The following is a 20,914-nucleotide window of genomic DNA, read 5'->3' on the forward strand; positions in this document are numbered from 1 at the left end:
GGCAGTACTAGCTTCCCTGAACAGAGCAGAGGTGCAGAATCCCCCCTCCCCTGCTGCCCACACTGGGGGCTCAGCCCATCTCGGAGGGGGTTTCTGGGGGCTAGTGCCAATGGTTGGGGTAGGTTCAGCCCCTCACCCACCAACACCCCCAAGTCCTTCTTCCCAGAGCGACTCTCAATCCATTCTCCACCCAGCCTAAATTTCCACCAGGGGTTTGTTGGTTTGTTGTAAAATCCAAAACCCCATTGCCAACAGCAGTTGTGTAATCCAGAGTTGCTCTGCAGGATCTGCTTGGCTATCCTCAAGCCCTTCACTCTCCCCACACCACGTGGGCTGTGCCACTGACAATCAGTGTCTTGATTTTAAAGACAGATGTCTGCCAAGGAAGGCAGAAACCACCCTAGGAATGGAAAATGTGATCCCCTTCTCCCCAAATTATTATAGCTTTGAAATTATGGGACTTTCAGGCAGAGATATGGGAAAATGAGTAACAGTTCTTTACTAGTATGTTTACTTATAACAAGGCAAATGAACAACAGCAGCAGCAACAACAACAAACAGAACCACAGCCCCAGTCCCGGCAGCACAGCCCCAGTCCCAGCGGCACAGCCCCAGTGCTGGCCGCGCAGCCCCAGCCCCACAGGCGCAGCCCCAGTGCCACAGGGACAGCCCCAGTCCCACAGGCGCAGCCCCAGCGCCACAGCCCCAGCCCCACAGGCGCAGCCCCAGCCCCACAGGCGCAGCCCCAGCCCCACAGGCGCAGCCCCAGCCCCACAGGCGCAGCCCCGCAGCCACAGCCCCACAGGCGCAGCCACAGCCCCACAGGCGCAGCCACAGCCCCACAGGCGCAGCCACAGCCCCACAGGCGCAGCCACAGCCCCACAGGCGCAGCCACAGCCCCACAGGCGCAGCCACAGCCCCACAGCCCCAGCCCCACAGGCGCAGCCACAGCCCCACAGGCGCAGCCACAGCCCCACAGGCGCAGCCACAGCCCCACAGGCGCAGCCACAGCCCCACAGGCGCAGCCCCACAGGCGCAGCCACAGCCCCACAGGCGCAGCCACAGCCCCACAGGCGCAGCCACAGCCCCACAGCCCCAGCCCCACAGGCGCAGCCACAGCCCCACAGGCGCAGCCACAGCCCCACAGGCGCAGCCACAGCCCCACAGGCGCAGCCCCAGTCTCAGCCTCTCTCGGCCGCAGGCTCTTTCCCCTTTGGTGCAGTTCCGGGCACAGCCGGCGGGGGCGCTGGTGGCTCCCGGCCGGGCGGGGCAGGTGCGATGATTGCCCCGCGGCTGCAGGGGGCGCTGCGGCGCCAGCTCGGCTGCCTCTGCACACGGCAATGGCGGGTGAGAGAGAGAAGGGGCTTCCTTTGCAAAGCCTCAGTGGACAGCCGGTCTCAGCGCTGCTTGGGAAGCTGAATGGCCTGGAGCAGGAACTTCGGAGCAGCAAGCTGGAACAGCAGCAGTCGGCACACCCAGAGTGGCAAACACAGTGCAGCAAAAACTCATGAGCTGTGCCAGGAGAGGCAGGGGTCAGGCAGATCCGGACTGTCTCTTAAAGTGTAGCAAAAAGCCGGAAGCAGCTGCAGAAAACAGGGAGGCTGGGCAGGGGCTGCTGGGAGACACCTCTTCAGAGGGGCTCAGGGTTCCAGATTTTTCCATGGGGCACCCAAATAGATGATGAGGATCCTTCCCAGTGAGGTCAGGTGCTGAAAAGTTCACAGCTCAATGGCTGCTCTTATAAGCAAAGGCTCACCCACAGTAGCAGAAGCAGTGCGGGACAGAACTTTGCGGTGGCAGTGAATTCTCGCTGCAGTAGCAGCAGCCCAACTGTCTGCCTTCTGACCCCAAGAGTGAATCAGGAGCTGAGCCCAGTCCCTGAGCCCCCAGCCAAAATCTCATAGTGTCTCTGCACTCCTCAAGAGAAAGCCCCCCACCCTAGGGACTGCAGCCACCTGCACCCCTTCCCCAAATCCTGGCCACATCCTTTGTCTTTCTCAAATATGTATAGTTCCAGTCCCTTAGGCAACAAATGGGAGAAAAATTCCCTAAGAGAAAGAAAAGGGAAAAAAACAAAACCAAAACAAACAAACAAACAAAATTAAAAAAAAGCCAAACCAAAAAACCCCCAAACAAAACCCACCCCTAACCTCCAATGATCACCCAGAGCCAAGTAGTTATGTTTGATACTCTTCAGGTCCCTCTTGCCACTAGCACTGGTCCCTTTATTGAAGAGCAGAAGGGATGAAACTCATTTGGCCCTGTGAGCTTCAGCAGTCTCTCTAAAATATCCAGAATACAAGCCCTGGGAAGCAGCAACAAACCCTCCCAGATGACAGGTTAGGCCAGCAAATGGGTCCCTCAACGGTGAAAATGGAAACCCCATCTGAAGGCAATAGAAAAACCCCAAAATGTTCAGCAGAAAACAAAAGGACATGCTGCAGCCCAATCCACTTCATGTCCATGTGCGCCCAAGCATAAATCTTCCTGCACAGAGGCCAACCTAGACACCTTCACTGCACTACAAATGTGCTTTCACTTTTTTACCCCCTCTTTTGCTGGCAAAAGAGCCTGCGAGTTTGTAATTGGGCAACACAGGGAACAAGGAAATAGAAAAAGAAAACAAATGCTTCCATAGCAGACTCTCAAAGACACAACTGCTGGATGCTCTCACCTACCTGTGCTGGGAGCATTTAAAACTCACTAGGCAGTGGGTTAAGAGCAGACACACTGACACAGACCCTCCCAAAGCAACCCCACTGGAGAAAAGCTGCAAGATGTTACTCAGTGAAGACTTGAAACATGTCAAGAAGGCACTGAACCAACATGCTAGGCAAGAAACATGTTCCAGCCAACCAAAGGTGACTCCAGACAAATTTGCTGATGAAAGATTAATCTCATAAGAATACATTAATGTGCAAAACACAAGTGTATTCCCACCAGGTGTGGCTCAGTATGTTCTTATTTAGCCAGTTATATATTGACAAAGGACTGCCAGTCAGCTATGGTTCAGGTCCACCAAGAATACCAGTCAAGTTCTCAAGAACAATGAAGATGTGTGTTATGTCACCTCCCAGGTGACATCTACAGCACCAGAAAACCATTTAACTCAATATTTTAGAGGATGCAACTTGAGTGACCCAACGTCCACAGCAGCATCTAAGCATGTATTTTGCAGATGACAACTAGGCAACACTATGCCCTCATAAACTGGTCATGACAGTAGCTCTGGTCACCACACATGGTGCACACAAAGGGGATGGTAGCTCCAACACTGGCAGGTAAGAAGAAACCACGTGAGATTGCAGCCACCTGCACTCACACCCACAGAGATGGTAAGACACGGGTGAAGAGGGAACCCTATAGATCCTCCTTTTGTTACAAGGGCAACTGCTGCCAGCAGTTGAGGCTCCCAAGGCTCTTATTTCTCTAATTCTCCTTTGAGGGGGTGAGCACAGTGGGGTGTCCTCATAACAGCGCAGTAATCCCTCCTGTCCCCATCAAAACATCTGTTCCAGAAGGCTACAGCCATAAGCACTGCAGGAGAGGGCAGGGAGTTAGCAATCCAGAATCGAGGAGAGCTCTAGGACTGTTCTCTTAGCTCTTCCAGTATGTCCCCTCCCAGCCTCACAAATTAGATTATTGCAACAGTGACCCCAACACAGCGAGAACAGCATCAGTCATGTACTAAGGATATAGAAAAACAGGGGGATGAGCTCAACTTCTCTTCTGTTGCAGACTAACTTACACAAGGACAGTGATGGAGTAAAGCAAACAGAGAAGGAATGAGGACAGTCAGAGGTTCCCTCAGCCATATCTGCAAACTTTTGCATTTGTCTGAGGGCTTACAGTATACACTTTTTATTTGTCTAGGTGCCTACTGCATACAAGTAAAGCAGCATTGGACAGGGTTAGGAAAAAAACTATAATTAATAAAGAACTAAAGATTAATCAACTGCAAAGCTCCTTTTCTCTGCTGTTAAGAGATGGCAGCCCTGTGTTCATCAAAAAGAACAGGAATTATATTGTTCTAAGACCATGCTGAGACTGCCACACAAACAGCAAACAGCTGCTTTCTGCAATCTCGTTCAAACTGGTGATTGAAACAACGAGGAAAAAGAACATCCTGATCAGCTGATGATTAAAGACTCTCCGGTAGAACAATAACTACAGTCCTTGCCTGATCAGCATCAGTAGAACTTCTCTCATCCAGAAGACACTACCCCCTAAACAAGAACTTTGAGCACAGATCAAAACTGTTCCCATACATGCAGGGTTGGGGCAGGGAGTGTCAGGAACGGTCACCCATTACTCAGGACATGTCACGTCAGTAAATAATGGTCTCTGCCAGCTCAGGTATGGTCCCTGTGGGATACTTGAGTGACAAGCAAAGAACAAACATCCCTCTCATGATAACCATTGTTCTGTATACTGCTTGCCATAGCTATCTTTAACCTTAAGATGTCCGCCTTTGGTCATGGACCCCATCATCTGCTCTCTAGGCAAAAGTCTCAGGTAGTAACCAAGAGCCCACTGGTGAGCAGTCCTTCCTGTCTGCTTCCCCCAATGTGCATGATACCACCTGCCACAGGTGATGTTTTCTGCCATTACTAAAGAAAAGCCAAAAATAACAGACTATTTAATTAGCTTTTATAAATAGTAAATAAGATCAGACTCAAATTTACACACAGTTGAGGACAACGAACAGGAATTTTCATTTTGGACACTGTGAAAAAAGAAAATAATCTCCTATAAGCATGCAGAGCTTAGATGCTTACACATATAAAGATTTAATAATGCAGAGAGAACAGCATGCAAATTTCACTGGACTATGTTTAACTGTGCTTCTACACAGAAGTTAGAACTGCTTTCAGGTTTGTTTGGGGGAGGTTGTGGGATTTGGAGGGTTTATTTTTAATTAGTATCTTATTTCACACTAAGCCTAATCATTTTATGAATACAAATTCCAACAGTTAATAATTTTGGAATTCGCTGAATTGTCAGCAGAAAATCCAATTTACTAGGTTGGTCCCAAAAGTGAAAGGACAGGATTCTCCCATTCCAGTAAATAGAAAATCTGACAACTATGTGAAGGCTTACTGCTTCCACAGTGCTAAATCAGTGTCCACTACCCAGTACTAAAACAATAAAACCACAAAGTTTCCTTTTGTGGACATATGTAAAGAATAAATAGAGCTTCCTAAAGGGATGAGGAAAGTATTTAACAAAGATGGTCCAGAGACAAGCCAAAGCATCAGTGTCAAAGAAGAGCTAGATGAATCCTGAATAAGTTTGTTACGTCTAAGGATTAAGACCTTTTTGAAGTTTGGATGAAAAAAACGGAGGCGGAAAATTCAAAGTAACCAAAAGGTTCCTATCAATATTCTCAAGTTTCTTTTCTGATTACTGCATCAGAATACTTTACAGAATTACTCACACAGTACACTGTAACAAACTGTTTTAAACTCATGTTAAAAGTCTAATAAAATTATATCTACATTGTCTGCTTGTCCTCTTACTCTTGCACATCAACAGAATTACATTCTGCCTCTCGCATTTCAAAGGGATACTCCTTCTAGCCTCCAGCAATCTACAGCTTAGAAGTTTCCTAAATTAGATGTGTTTCTTTTGTTTATAGCATAATTTTACACGGCAAGTGATGTTTCATGCTTAGAAATAGCTAGCGATTTTGAAAGCATAGAAGTTACAATATATCATTAAGCGATACAAAGGGACTTTAAATTTAAAGGTACATCTGGTTTGGGCATACATGCACTGATTGCAGGTACACCAAACCATCTCCAAATAAGACATTATTATCTGCTCTACTTAAACTAAATTAAATCAAATCCTTCTCTCAACACCCTGAGCACCATCAAAGCAGCATCTCAAAGGGTGAAAAAAAGGAAGAAGACAAAAAAATTTGAAAGCTACACAGTGGCACAGCGATCCATCACATCCCAGAAGTTACAGTCCAGGCTGTTTATTGATAGGCTTTCCACAGCACCTTAACATCATCTCAGTGGTGGGACACCGCACCTTGCTGAGGGGGTTTGGGCTTGCACAAGACGGGACCGTCCCCAGTGTGTCACCGACTACGTCCTTCCGCCACAGGGGAAGGAGAGTACCGCGGAAAGCAGACACCACAGAATAGGGAAAAGCAAAGCTTAGGAAAAAAAATCATGCAGTTTTGCTTCCAAAATTCGAGGAAACAAATCAGAGTCGCTTACACGGACTTGATTCCGAGTATTTACGCAGTCTGTAAAAGATTTCCTACAGTTAGAGGCAAAGCCAGTCCAAACCCTTTCAAATCTCCCATCCCATTGCATCAGCCGTCAAGACAGAGGCCGTAGGGGACACCCAACACGCCGGTACCAGAGTACGCGTGTGCTGTGGGCGCGGGGCATTGGCGGGCTCGGACCGCCCGCGACCCCGGCCAAGCCCCGCCCGCGGCCAAGGGGTCCGCAGCGGCTTCGCGCTGCAGCCCGGCCGGCGCGGGAGCCGCCAATACCGCCCGCAGCGCCGCGTCCGCCCCCCTCCGCTCCCGCCACCGGCACGGGCTCCTCTCCGTGCGGAATCCCGGCCTCAGCCGCCTTCAGCGTGTCGCCAGTAGTCCCTCAGCGCGACACCGCGGCCAGAGAGCCCCCGGCCGCCCCGAGGGGCTGCGCGGGTAGGTGCTGGGTCTTCACAGCCCCCGCTCCCCGTGCGGCGGACGGGCATGGCGCGGCGGCCACACGGAGCCGCCACAGCGCACTCCGCGCCGCGCGGGGAACGGGCGGGAGCTGGCCGGGCGAACTCTGGGCCGCGGACCCGCCCCGGGACGGAGGCGGGGGGCGCCACACGAGCAGTCACTGCTCGCCCCCAACTCCGGCCGTACCTCCCGGGTGGTGACCTCCTCCTTCTCCGATATCTTCAGCAACAGACGGTCGTTCTCCAGCTCCAGTGCCCGCACACGGTCAATGTAAACGGCCAGGCGGTCATTGAGCTGCCGCAGTTCCTCCTTCTCCTGCAGCCGGGAGATGCGGGTCGGCGACAGCGGGGTCCCGCCAGGAGTGCCGCGGCTCGGAGTGCCTGACATGGCGGTGGGTTGGCGGGCGAGCGAGCAGCGACTCATTCAATCCCGCCGCACCGGGGGAGGGAGCGCTAAGATGGCGGGCGGGCGGCCCCTCGCGCCGCGGCGCCGCCTGGGACATGCAGTCCCGGCGCCAAGATGGCCGCGGGGGTCAGCGGTGCCCGCCATTTTGCGCCCGATCGGGGCTCGCGTGTGCGCTTCGGGCTGCGCGTCCAGGGCAGAACAGGGCGTGGGGCTGGTTCTGAAGCGAAGAGGTTTTGGTGGCAACTGCGGAGGGGACCGGAGCGACCAACAGGACTGACCCTCACCTGCTCCTGGCGGAGCAGCAGCCCCGATCCCCCGCGGGACTCAGGCCTGTGGGCTGATGGGTTCCCTGAAAGGGTGTGTTTGTGTGTTCTCACTGTAGTTCCCTAAAATATCGTCCACAGCCGCCTGTGCGCTGTGTGATTTTGCCCTTCTTTGCTGTCGGCTCTGCACAGGCCAGAGTCCAGCTCTGTGCTGAAATGGAGAAAATATGGATTGGACGTCCCCAAAGTTGATATTTTTAGGAGTGACTAAGGAGTGATGTTTTTTTGGCTGTTTAGTCAAACTTTGTACAAACTAAAATTTGCTGAGAAGTTTTCTGTTCCTGAATATTGGGAGTCATATTTTCCCCCAAAATCCCAAATTCTGTCAGTTCTTGCACATTTACTAATATAAACTAGATTACCATTCCCAAAAGCTGTTCCTGGTCTTCTGCCTTTCAGCTGAGAGAGCTGAAGGGAGGGCTGAGAAAAAGGAGAAGTTGGAAAAACAGACTGAAAAATCTGTCATCTGTATGAAGAGCAAAGAGAAAAAGTAGCAAGAGCATTGTGCAAAGTGGGAGTATAGGTCTGGATAGAGAAACAGGAAAGACAGCAAGAAAATACAGCATACAACGTGAACACTTAGGGACCCAGAGTGATAAAGTAGGTAGTAGCTATTTTGTCTCAAAATAGAACTGAAACGATCTTCATGTGAAATCCTAGTATCAAGTACACCTCGAAATGGAAAACCTTGGAATAAACCCAGGAATTCTGGATGCTCAATATCCATGTGGGCAAACAGCTGTAAGTTTCTCTAGCAATCACTTTATAAATCACGGGTTTTCACCTGAATGCACTTGCCTCAAAATGTCCATCTGATACAAAACTATTTGTCCTGGTTATGTGAGACAGCAGAATGCCTGTCTCACCTGCTCGGGCAGCACCTCTCCCGGGACAGCGCTGAGTGTCCCTTCACCTCTGTTTCCTACCGAGAGCCAAGGGTGGGAATTTCCACACCAGTCTGTGCAGCAGTGGGTATCAGTGGGTTCCCCGGAGGGTGTTTATGAGTGACAGCTAAAATGGAAGCAAGATCACTCCCCGTGCATTTTCTGAAAGGCACAACCTCTCTACATGAGGGTCACTGCCGGCAGGGCGCTGCCAGTGAGATCTGATGATATGATGGATGACTGCGTGAAATTCAGCTTTCTGCCTGAATCGGGAAAGGAAGCAGAGAGCAGAGACTACAAATCCCAGGGTGCTGTGGTCGCTGCTCGCAGGGCGGCCGGATCCTGCCCCATCCGCCTCCCGCGCTTTGTTCCAGCCCCGCTTGGGAGTTCAGTACACTACAGCGCGTGTTTTGAATTTTGGCGCCTGTCTGCAAACTGTAACCGAACTGCTGCTGGACCGGCTCCAGCCCCAGTCCCAGCCCCTTCTCCTGCCCCAGCTCCTGCCCCACGCAGTCCGTGTCGTCTCTAACAGCACTGTCTTCCCCCGAGCAAACCAAAAAAAGACCCCTGAGAATCAACCCGTGCACTTAGAGTGAACTTTTTCTCTCTTTAACATTCAGTTTCCAATACTACCAAATTTGTGGAAGACCAGCTATAAACTCTGTGTTAAGACAGGAAAAAATATTTTAAGAATGCTGAAAGCATCTGTATAAGCATTTTTGGGTTAGCTCACTTGTTATTTGATGTGATCATCTGTGCATCTTTCATATTTTAGAAATTCTTTTAAGCTTTTTGCCTAATTTTGATTGATAATGTAAACCAGATGTAAATCCCCTTTGTTCATGAAGTTAAGAAAATGGCTTAGAAACTTTCTTTCAAGAGTTTGTGTGCTTTGGAATTTGTTGGGGTTTTTTGTTTGGTTTTGGGTTTGTTTTTTTGGGGGGTTGTGGGGTTTTTTGTTTGGGTTTTTTTGTTGTTTTTTTGGTTGGTTGGTTTGGTTTGGAATTTTTTTGTTGTTGGTTGGTTGGGTTTTTTGTGTTTTTTTTTTTTGTTTTGGGTTGGGGGTTTTTGTGTGTGGTTTGTTTGTTTGTTGGTTGGTTCTGTTTTCTCTTCTTTTATTTTGTTTTTTTTTTTCTTCTGTTTGTTTGGTTTGGGGTTTTTTTTTTTTCCTTCTAGTGTTACTTGGTATTTTCATAGTGTTGCTATCAACTGTATTGCAGTAAAGTTTTTTTTCAAAATATGCTTCCTGAAATATGCATCAATAATTATACCCGATATTTTCTAAATTTTTTAGAAAGTCCCTTTCTTTAGCAGTAACCTGGACTCTTACACAATTTCATCCCTGACACCAATCTCCACTTGTTAACAGAATATGTATGTTCACTTTTTTTTTATCTCTTCTAAAATGAAGAGAATGGTTTGGGGGTGAGATGGGGAGAGGAAGCATCAAGGAAGAAAGGGAAGTGGAAAAGCTGAGTGCCCACTCACCAGCTGTGTTTTCCAGGGAGTGCAACACATGTTTCAGTTGTGGTTTTGGCATGTGTTTAAATACTGGTCCTCTTGGATCCCTCCTTTGATAGGGATTTAGTATTGAACCACAGTCAATATGGTGACTCATCTCTTAATATTTAGCAATTCGTTTTTCATTAGAGACCTTGATAGGTCTTTGCTACCCAAAACAATTTTAAAATAAACTCCTGTTTTGAGCAGGTAGAATGGATTTGTTATCCCGAGACAAAATAATTTAGTGTTTGACAAAGGGATGGTATAGAGATGTGTCAGCCTCACCTGGCTAGGAAAACAGATTAAAAGAAAAAAAAAGAAAAGGAAAAAAAAAAAAAGGGCTGCATTCCTGGGCATTCAGGTTGGAAACCTGTTCAGAGTACACTGCAGCTCCTGCCTTGCCCACTCTCCCAGGCTTTCCCTTTGTGGAAGTGGAGCAGAGGAGGAAGCTGCTGCAGGTGCAGGTCCCACCCTGATATAAAGTCTGGAACTTGGAAGAGTCCTGGGTTCAGTATTGAAGCTCTAGCTCAAAGACACTTGCAACATATCTGACTGTCAGCATAGGATAAAAAATAAATCTTTGGGATGTCAGACACAGACAGTAGGGATTGGCTCTGTTTAGGTCTGGAGTATTTCTTCCACCAGATAAATTAAGGAATTACTTCTAGTATGTAATAAAAACACAGGGAAACCTTGTGTGCCCTTTGATACAGGGCACCTTCTCATTTGTTAACCAGTTTCCTGTATGTTTGGGTGTAACAAATTTTCTGATGCTACCTGGGATTTCATAATGACTGATATTTTCATAAATCTGGAGATGCAGGATTTCCAATGCTATTTCTTAACTGCTTTTGTTTCTCAGCAGTTGTTGCCATGCTCTCCTGTTTCTTATTTTACATTCTTTTATTTGTATGTCTTGAAGAGGATTATTGCTAGCTTTCCTGTAGTCACCTAACTCCCCCTCTGCCTCTTGTTCTTCACCTTGCTCAAAAAGCCAATGTTTCATTGATTGTCTTGAAGCGATACACGGAATAAATAGACTCCACAACCAGATGTAGTTATGAAGTGGGTATGCATGTCAGCACCCGGCACAAGTGGGATAGGTCCCGTGAAAACTTGTGCCCTGAGCCTCGGTCTGACCCACATTTTTATTCACAAAGATATTCCATATGCAATACATTGCACAACCTTGCCATGCATATTCAACCCCTGGTCCCACCTGTCCTTGCCTCACATGGTAGTTAGATCCACGCCCTTCTGGGCAGGTGTTGTTTGCTGTGGTGGTTGCACGGGGGTCTTTCGGTGGTCTCTGAGGCTGAAGATTGTGGTCTTCCTCATGACTGAACTTTTGAACTTTTCTCTTTGCACATGCACTTTTGGTCCCTTGGTGCTTATTTGAGTACATCTGTTGGCCTTGATCAGCTTGGAGACAGAGGAGTCCTTTTATCTGGGTTCTTTGCATCCCTTGGTATTGTTCTTTATGCAAGAAGCTTCAGAAATTTGCATTTTCCTATGCCCTTTGTACCATGGCAGAGGTTTCTTAGGTAAAAAGGTTAAAATTCAACACATAATTCGACAGGCTAAACTTTAAATTCATATTAATGAATTATTAATTCATATTGCTTAATTCATATTGCTAACTCAAGTGAACTCCAAAAATCTCTATTTCAGTCTCAGATATTGTCATTAATTTCAGAAAGGAGAAAGGATTGAACATATATCACATAACATTTTCCTATCAGTCCAAATTCAATTAAATACCTTGCCTCAGCACTGGTGCTCAAAAATTGCTAGCAATGAGTCCAAGTCTGGAAGAAGTACTCATATCTCACCACAGAGTTCTGCTCCTGAATTTCATCTTTCGTTGAATAAAATTGTTTCCAGCAGTGTCAGGACAGAAAGCGCTAAAGCAAGTAGATAAAATAAATGGCATACCATGAGTCATGGATGAAACCTTCCTCGTGCACTACAAGAAAGTTTGCTGAGATGTAAAAAAGAGCAAAGAGGAACATGGCACACAATGGTGGACTTAAAGCCAACAGCAGACTGATTGTAGGACAAGGGGTTTTTTCAAGGCAAGACATCACTCTGTAATGTGTAAAGGTTGTGTTTTTTTCTGAATCCATCTGAACCCATTTCAGCATCTACTGTTTGACAGGAGTTTTGAAAAATAATATTATTTTGCTACACCATTTACCTCCTTACTGAGGCAGAATTCAAGCTGTATCACGCTGGGGGAAGTGTCAACCAAGTCTGGACAGAGAGAATTCTGGTCTGTGCTTGGAATTGTTCCCTCTTTTGTGGCAGGAAGGTGAGTAACTTCTAAGTGTGGCCCTTTAGACTCATACTGGAACCAGACCCTGGTCTCATGTGATCAGAAAGAAATGAGAATTTAATTCACAAAACACTACATATATCCCAACATATCAACAGAAAAGGGGTAAAAGGAGGAGATGAGGGGTCAGTGCTCAGCGCTTCCCGACTTTCCACAATTCCACTTGCTCATTTTTCTACAGAGTGATTTGTTTATAATAACATGTTGGAGGTTCCCCCCTTCCCCAACCCCCTCCCCCCTTTTTTCCCCCACTTTTTTCTTTTTTTTTTTTTTCTAAGAAACAATTACGATCGGGTACTTAAGAAGGGCAAAAGGGCAAAAGAAATTTCCAAGCTCAGGGCAGAGAAGGGCATCTGGCTGCACCACTTCTCTTATCTGAGAATTTCTCTCGGAGGGGCAGAGATACTGCAGGAATTGGGGCAGCTGCAAGCTCGCTTACTCTCTCGGCTTTGGAGGAGGGTTGGAGCCGCTGCCAGGGGTGGGAATTCGCTGACACTGCAGGACCCAGCCCGGTCCTGCTTCTTCTGCCGTGGGGTGAGGCTTTTGCTCGTGACCACAGCCACTGAACTGTGTAACACCCGCCTCCCGTAACAAAGGTCCCTCACCATCTACTCGGGTTCCTCAGGGGAAGCCCCGGGATCCCTGAGTCCCCTCCCGCTCCGCGGGAGCCTCTCCCGGCAGTGCTCGGGAGCCGAGTGGCCGCTGCCCAGCCCCGCCGCTTCTCTGCCACTGTTCCGGGTTTTTCACTGCCCTGTAACTCAGCACCCCTGCCTGCCGGGACAGCCCTCGGCTCCTGCTGCAGCTGCGGAGTTTCTGCTATATTTCGTTTGCTACTCCGGAGTCTGCTCGTCCCTGCGGTTCCAGCCGCCGCTCCGAGGTTCCTGCTGCAGCCCGTTGGCTCCATCCCGCCTGCCCGCCATTGCCGTGTGCAGAGGCAGCCGAGCTGGCGCCGCAGCGCCCCCTGCAGCCGCGGGGCAATCATCGCACCTGCCCCGCCCGGCCGGGAGCCACTAGCGCCCCCGCCGGCTGTGCCCGGAACTGCACCAAAGGGGAAAGAGCCTGCGGCCGAGAGAGGCTGAGACTGGGGCTGCGCCTGTGGGGCTGGGGCTGTGGGGCTGGGGCTGCGCCTGTGGGGCTGTGGGGCTGTGGGGCTGGGGCTGTGGGGCTGGGGCTGCGCCTGTGGGGCTGGGGCTGCGCCTGTGGGGCTGCGCCTGTGGGGCTGCGCCTGTGGGGCTGGGGCTGCGCCTGTGGGGCTGGGGCTGTGGGGCTGGGGCTGTGGCGCTGGGGCTGCGCCTGTGGGGCTGGGGCTGCGCCTGTGGGGCTGGGGCTGTGGGGCTGGGGCTGTACCTGTGGGGCTGCGCCTGTGGCACTGGGGCTGTGCCTGTGGGGCTGGGGCTGTGGGGCTGGGACTGTGCCTGTGGGGCTGGGGCTGGGGCTGTGGGGCTGGGGCTGTACCTGTGGGGCTGCGCCTGTGGCACTGGGGCTGTGCCTGTGGGGCTGGGGCTGTGGGGCTGGGACTGTGCCTGTGGGGCTGGGGCTGCGCCTGTGGGGCTGGGGCTGTACCTGTGGGGCTGCGCCTGTGGCACTGGGGCTGTGCCTGTGGGGCTGGGGCTGTGGGGCTGGGACTGTGCCTGTGGGGCTGGGGCTGCGCCTGTGGCACTGGGGCTGTGCCGCTGGGACTGAGTCTGTGCTGCTGGCACTGGGTCTGTGGTTCTGTTTGTTGTTGCTGCTGCTGTTGTTCGTTTGCCTTGTTATACATAAACATACTAGTAAAGAACTGTTACTCATTTTCCCATATCTTTGCCTGAAAGTCTCATAATTTCAAAGTGAAAATAATAATTTGGAGTGAAGGGGGTCATATTCTTCATCCCAAGGGAGGTTCCTGCCTTCTTTGGCAAAACACCTGTTTTTCAAATTAAGACATAGCTCATGCTAAAAAAAGCCCTGTCTGTAATACATGAGCCACAGAGAGTCTTCTTGCAGTACAGCTCATTCACAGTCTTCCCCAGGTGCAGGAGGAGGTGTATGGTGGGATACAGCAGCCTTCAGGGTACCATCACCTACTGTGTCTCACCCCCACTGGCTCCCCAGGATTCAGGAATTCTTCCAAACTTATATGAAAACAGATTTCTTGGCAGCTGAATACCATGAAAGTACCACTGAAAACAGATGAGCTGGCCAGGTAGAAAAATTCCACTCCTTCCTTCCAGATTGTGGCAGCCTTTGGAACCAGACCATGGGCATGCCTTGTGCAGAGCAGCTGTTGATTAAAGAGATGAAAAGTAACATTATTCTAAAATAAAGGAAGGGATTATTCACATCACTTTTAACGTAATATTGTGCCAATAATCTCTAACATTGTGAGTTTTGTCTTGCACAACAGAGCTGGATTTTATTCTCATTAGACTTCCAGGGATCCAACTGTCAGGGTAGCCCCAGTTCTCAGCAACCTGTGGAGTTCAGGTTCCCTCATTTCATGTGCCAGCCCCTCATCATTTAGCCATTTGGCAGTTTGGAGAGGACAGTGAAGGAGGATGGGGTATGGCTCTGAATGCAGTTCCTCTGAGTTCAAAAAGCTCTCATTATCAGCCAGGAGCAATTCCAGCTCTGCTCCAAGAATCACTTAAATCATTGCTATGCCGGTGGAGCTGTGGGAGGGGAGCATGCAATGCTCACACCCCTGCATTGTTATTATATAAAGCCTGGCACTCATCTGATCAAGAAAACAAACCCAGGATTTTTTTCAAGAAGACAACCATTTGGTGCTTAATTGTCATATCCACGGCCCAACTGCAGCTGGCTAGGTGCCCACCACCACAGAGTTATTTACATATTTTTCTCCAGCAGCTGCAGTAACCTGTTCTATTCTTCATGTCTTGCCAGGCTGGCTCAGCCTTTGTCATGGTCTCACTGGAGAGAAATATTTCAGTCTTATGCTATTAAACAAACAAACCAGCTCCCACTGGAGTTCAGTTTTTAGTGTAGAAAGGTCAAAGTAGAAACCTTCGGTTCCACTTTGAAAGAGAATTATCTCCTTATCCCATCATGTACTGTAACATGTTACATGTGTTTGGGAGTGCTGATTACTTAAGCCAGAGGTTCTGTCAAAGGCAAAGTTTGCAGAGTAAAACATATGTGAGAAGGAAGAAGACAGGCCTAGGGAGATAACGAAGTATGTGCATGGGATCAGTCTCTCTTGGATATATTACATGATTAATGAAGGAGATGAAAGGAATGCTTTCTGCAACTCCAAAGTGTGCTCCACCCAAGATCTCAAAGTATTTTACAAAGGATAATTCATTAAGCTTTATAATGATCTTGCAACAAAACTAAGATGACCATGAAGATTTTTCAGTTAATGTCTGTATGTTTAGAGTTTCATGGAGTAGCTCTTTGAACCTGGTTTTCACATCACAGTAATAGAATCACAGATTGATTTGGGTTTGGATTGGAAGGGACTTAAAGCTCATCTTGTTCCAATCATTTGCCATGGGCAGGGACATCTTCAACTTTCCGCAGGTTGCTCCAAGCCCCTTCCAGGGATGGGGCAGCCACAGCTGCTCTGGACAACCTATACCAGGGCCTCACCACCCTCACAGGGAAGCATTTCTTCTCAATATCCCATCTAACCCTGCCCTCTGGCAGTGGGAAGCCATTTCTCTTTGTCCACGCCCTTGTCCAAAGTCCCTCTCCATCTCTCTTGGAGCACCTTTAGGGGCTGTCAATACATCTGTCTCATTGGAAAATGTTTTTCAAGTCCACAGCTGGGGACAACAGCGAAGTTCTGGAGCACTGCCTCAGTTAACTCTTGTATTGGAGCTGCATGTCCTTCAAGAACAGCCCCAGCTAACCATGAATCTACAGCAGGAAGCCATTTGCTGTCTTGAGTTTGGTACAGTCAGGAGAGACCGTGTCCTACCCCACTCTTGTGAAGCTTGTGCTCTCTACTGAATTTTGAAGGCCAGCAGCATCACATCACTTCTTTCTTTACCATGAGAATGCATGTAAATGGCAGGTGCAAGAATCAGATGTTTTGGGCAGCCATGAAAGAGATTTGCTTGGATGGAGTAAATGGGCAGGAGCTTCAGCAAATGAGGAAAAGCTTTTATTTGATGGTGATATTTGCAGGCTTCCTCTGCACTGTTAAACCCCAGTTCTGAGTATGAAAATAACATAGATTTGTAGGATTTAATTTGTTTTATACTGTCTGGAGAAATTTTGAATGTACAGAAAAGATCAGCTTCAGCATGGCCCTATGTAGTGTAGTGTGACAGGCTGGCATGCAGAAAATTTTGCCCTGGAAAGATCAGGGCCATTGCTCAGGGGCTGGGTGGATGTCCTCGCTTGGTGGATAATCTGCCCAAGTGCAGGAATTTAAGGCTGGGCCTGTTCTGACTGAACCTCTGAGCTTCTTCAAGTGCAAAAGGTATAACCACACAGTATCCAGAAAAACAACTGCTGTGTTCAAAGTGTTGGGCTTCCCAAACTGTAGAGAACTAACAAGTGACATGGATTCACTGACAGTCCTTCCTGTGTGCCAAGGAGACCAGGCCAGTTCTCCTTCAATATACCAGGAAATATTGCCCCAGTTTCCCAGGCATGGTGTCCACCTCTGTCTTTCCCAGCAGTGTGGACAGATCTGTGGTACTCCCATCATAAATGATCATCCATCTCTGGGGATTTACTCACACCATTAACAGAGATGCACCCCAGTGCATGTGTGTGCAACCCCCATGGCACATGTGGCCACATCCTTAAGGACTGCTTGAAGTCTAGCACCAATTTGGCAATTATCTTGGAGAACAGTCTACCTGAAAACACCTGTCTGACATGTGAGACTCATACTCGGCTTTAAACATGGAATTAATCTGGTATTTGCTGGGTAATAAGGAAGCAGCTGATAAACCATGATGCAACTGTTGCTTGGGTTTGCATTTTTATAACATGTTTGGAGTGGGAAACTGGGGAATGCTAGGAAACTGCAGACACTTAAATGATCTCAAAATGAAGGAAGACAGAGAGATCAGTTTGAGGCTACATGGTCAGTGAGGCCATTGACAGTTTATACTGACAATTTAACTTAAAAAGCAATAAAAAGTTAAGTCAGTGATGCATGGTGGGCATCGTGTAGATGAGCCTCCACTTGCAGGAATCATTGTGCAAACGGCTAGAAGCGTGCATCTTCTCATCTGTGCCAGTATTGGGCTGGTCTGACTGGGCCTGGAGGAGCAGAACTCAGATCTGCTCAAGCCTGGCAAGTTTGCATGCTGCAGAACATAAATCACTATTTGCTTTCTCTACTCCTGCTAAGCAAATATGTTTGGATGGTATATCCCTGGCTGTTCTGGTTCAGTGGCCATCCCAACCTGTGGCAGGGTCTGGAGGACTGGCCTGAGGCCAGTGGGGAGAATACCTTCACCTTACATCTGGCAAGGAGCTGGGAGTCCTTCCAGTGTGGTGCCTGGGCACCTTCCAGTTTAGTGCCTAAAGGTGTTCAGCCAGCCTCAGGATATATTTGGCCTCATAACTAGGACTCCCAGAAGGAGAAAATTCTGTGTGAAGAATCCACACTTCTGTGGGCCACCCATGGGCACTGTGACTACTGAGCCCTTTACTTTTGCTCGGTTGTTACATAAATCTCTTGAATTTTGTTTACTTTTTCATCTAGTTTTCTCCTTCTCACCCTACACATTTCTCCATTGGTGTCAATGACAGGTAGCACCCTGGCCACACCAGCCAATTCATGACCAATTTTCCTTCTAGTTTTTGTAAAAAATACCTTCTCATGTAAAAGAAATAGCAACATTTGCTTTCTACAGGACTCTGCTGTTGGGATATATATACGAGGAAGGACCAACACCTTATTGGAAGATGGATACCCCATTACTCTTATCTTCCCAGGAAACCATCTGCCAGGTTGTCCCTGCAGTCCTTGGCCCATTGGTGGGTCTTTGTCTGAATGAACTCACTCTAGGAAGGACCTCCCCTTTGCAGTTCCCCCATCTTCCTCAACCTTTCCATCATTCTTGCTGCTTTTCTGACTTCCTTTGGCTTGAGTACCTCAGTGACTAGTGGCTGCTGCCTGCCTGGCAGAAAGTCACAGGTATGGCCCAGACTCTGCAGATGCTCCTAGTCTGCAAGGATAAAGTGTGGGCAGGTAATCCATCCATGTGAACAAGGAGCAAGAAATGTTAGAGTTCTAAGCTTTTGTTAACCATGTTGTGTCATGAACTCAGTCATGAAAACTGCTTTGTAGCTGCCCGGTACCATATGGTACCAGCAAATAGCACAGCTGAGAGCCAGCTCACACAGAGCTGCTCCTCTGGAATGGTGTCACTGGAGAATGAAGAGCTCTTCTCACCTCCACCGTGGCCACTCAAGGCCCTCTGGGGGTGGGTAAGAGATGTGCCATTACTTAGCGGGACTCAGCCTGGGCAGGCAGTGTCCAAACAGCTTCTCTTACAAGAAGCACCTGGGGCTGCTCAGGTAAATGAGCCCAGGTCACCACGAGGCTGCAGGAAAGCTTGTGCCAAAATGGAGTATCCTTCACACGGGCACTCTGCCTCTGCATATATGCCTCCTTCCTCTGCAGCACCTATGTGAGTCCACCTGTGCAGGGCACAGCACTTTGCAGCAATTGTCCCCTTCACTGGCTGTGACTCCTGCCCATGTCTCTTATCCATGCTGCAGACTGAGTATCTCAACCCATCTTCCCCTCCAACCTCCCCTTCACAGTCAGGTTCCCCAAAGGCTCATGCTGGCAACACCTTCTCCTGCACCCTGTTCCAGCACAGCAAAGAGCTGCATACTGGGCCTGGAGGATTCTCCTGCTAGGAGAGGGAAAAAATTAATGAAGGGCTCATGAGTTGAGATAAAGACTAAGAGAAAACACTCTAAGGGCAAAACAGGTTTAAATTTAAAGAACAAATTTTATTTATTACTAACAGAGTCAGAGGAGGATAATGAGAAGTAAAGCAAGTGCTTAAACCACCTTTTTTCCCCCCAGACCCTCCCTCCTTCCCACCAACAGCCCAGGGAGACAGGGTGTGGAGGTTTTGGTCAGTTCATCACTAGAGATCTTCTTTTTGTTCAGGGAAAGGAGTCTTTTTTTCTGCTATGCCATGAGGTCCCTCCCAGGGGCAAACCATCATCCCAAAACTGTTGTGGTGCAGGTCACTCATCCAAGGGGTGCAGTCCCCTAAGGATAGGTTGCTCTAGTTTGGAAGCAAGGGCTCTCTCTCTCTATCTCTGGAAGCTGGGGCCCCTCTCTCTCTATTCAGGTCTCCCACTGGATCATGGCTTTCTCTGGCATCCACCCGCTTCAGTGTGAGCACTTTTCCCATGGGCTGCAAGTGGCTCTCTTCATCCCCCAGGGACATGTCCCTTCATGGGGACAGTTTGTTTCACCACAGTCCTCACTACAGCTTGCAGAGGAATCTTGGCTCTGACACTTGGAGCACTTCTTCCCCCTCTTTACCACTGATCTTGGTGCTGCCATGTTGTTTTCCCTCAGAGTCCTCACTTCCTCCTCTTCTCTGACTAGAAGAAGAACTACTGCTTGTAGATACCGCTGCCAACAAATCCCACAAATTCAAAGATTCCTGCAGGATCCTGCAGCTCTGACAAGTTGATCTCATCTAGGTTCCATGTTGGGAATCGCTCGTCATGCTTCTGCTGCCAGCCGTGCGGCTCTGCCGCCATTGCACAGGCAGTGGTGGCTGCCGTGGCACTGGCACCGTTCAATGCCTCTCCTCATGCAGGGCACTGGGAAGGGGAAGCTGCCACCACCCCTGCCCTTCTGCCCATGGCACAGCTGGCTAGGAGTGGCCAGGCAGGCAAGGCTTGCTGCAGGCTGCACCCAGATGGCAGCAGCTCTGGAGTGCATTGCTACGTGCTGTGCCAGGGTGGTGCTTCACTATCACTGGAAAAAGCTGTGTGTGCTCTGTGTTGATTTTCTTCTAAAATATGTCGTGAGAAGTGTTACCAACATGTGTAATTGGGCCAGCAGCATGTCCATCTTCAGAGCCATCAGAGATTGGTGCTGGATCGGTCTGCGTCTTACAAACAGGATGGGACTCTGACTGGTTGCAGACTTAGGATTTATTATCTGTCTGTATTATACAAGCAAAAAGCAAGAGACACAGGAAAATAACAACATCCATGTAAATCCAGATCAAAGACAAGATGGCAGCTTATGCAAAGCCTTTTTCTACATATTCTTTGAACTAATAGCATAAAAGAAAAGGTGTGAAGTCATTATACTCTAACCAATAAGAAAAGGACCCACTTGGGTTTAACATTAACAAAAGGACTTTTATAAACCTCAAACAATACACAGTAATTCATTATTTAAGATTGAAAACTTTTTCTATCTTTGCAAAGCATATATCTAGGACTTCTCACATCTTGAACTATTAATAAGTTCTTGTTCTTTCTTGTTCCTTATGATAAATATAAATGAATTCATTTGGTTTTTAACTTCTTAGCTAAACCTTCTTATGAGAAGGTTTAGAAATTTCCCAGCCTTTCTTAGCTTTGTGTCTACTTTTGGAGGCCTTTTTGCACTTTCTAAAGTCTTTTACCTTTTTATATTCCTACAATTGGCTTTGTCAGACATGGTGGAAGCTTCTAGCAACCTGTCATAGATGCTACCCTTGTCACCCTCCCCAACCCCCCACCCCTCACTAGCAAAAACCAGGCTGTGCCAAACCAATATACTGGGTCAGGGAGAGGTATGGGGGGGGGGGGCAAGACCATACCAAGCTAGAAATGA

General features: G+C 48.6%; 1 protein-coding gene across 1 annotated transcript in view; it reads right to left on the reverse strand.

Annotated features, from left to right (window-relative positions):
* Positions 1-7,181, reverse strand: part of LMNB2 (lamin B2) — a 37,508-nt gene extending 30,327 nt beyond the window's left edge. Inside the window, exon 1 of the mRNA XM_038163840.1 lies at positions 6,878-7,181. Coding sequence (XP_038019768.1) covers positions 6,878-7,114 — 237 coding nt within the window. The 5' untranslated portion in view covers positions 7,115-7,181. The remainder of the gene's footprint in view (positions 1-6,877) is intronic.
* Between the last annotated feature and the right edge of the window lie 13,733 nt (positions 7,182-20,914).

The sequence above is a fragment of the Motacilla alba genome, chromosome 28 (genome assembly GCF_015832195.1).
Source record: "Motacilla alba alba isolate MOTALB_02 chromosome 28, Motacilla_alba_V1.0_pri, whole genome shotgun sequence".
NCBI lineage: Eukaryota > Metazoa > Chordata > Aves > Passeriformes > Motacillidae > Motacilla > Motacilla alba.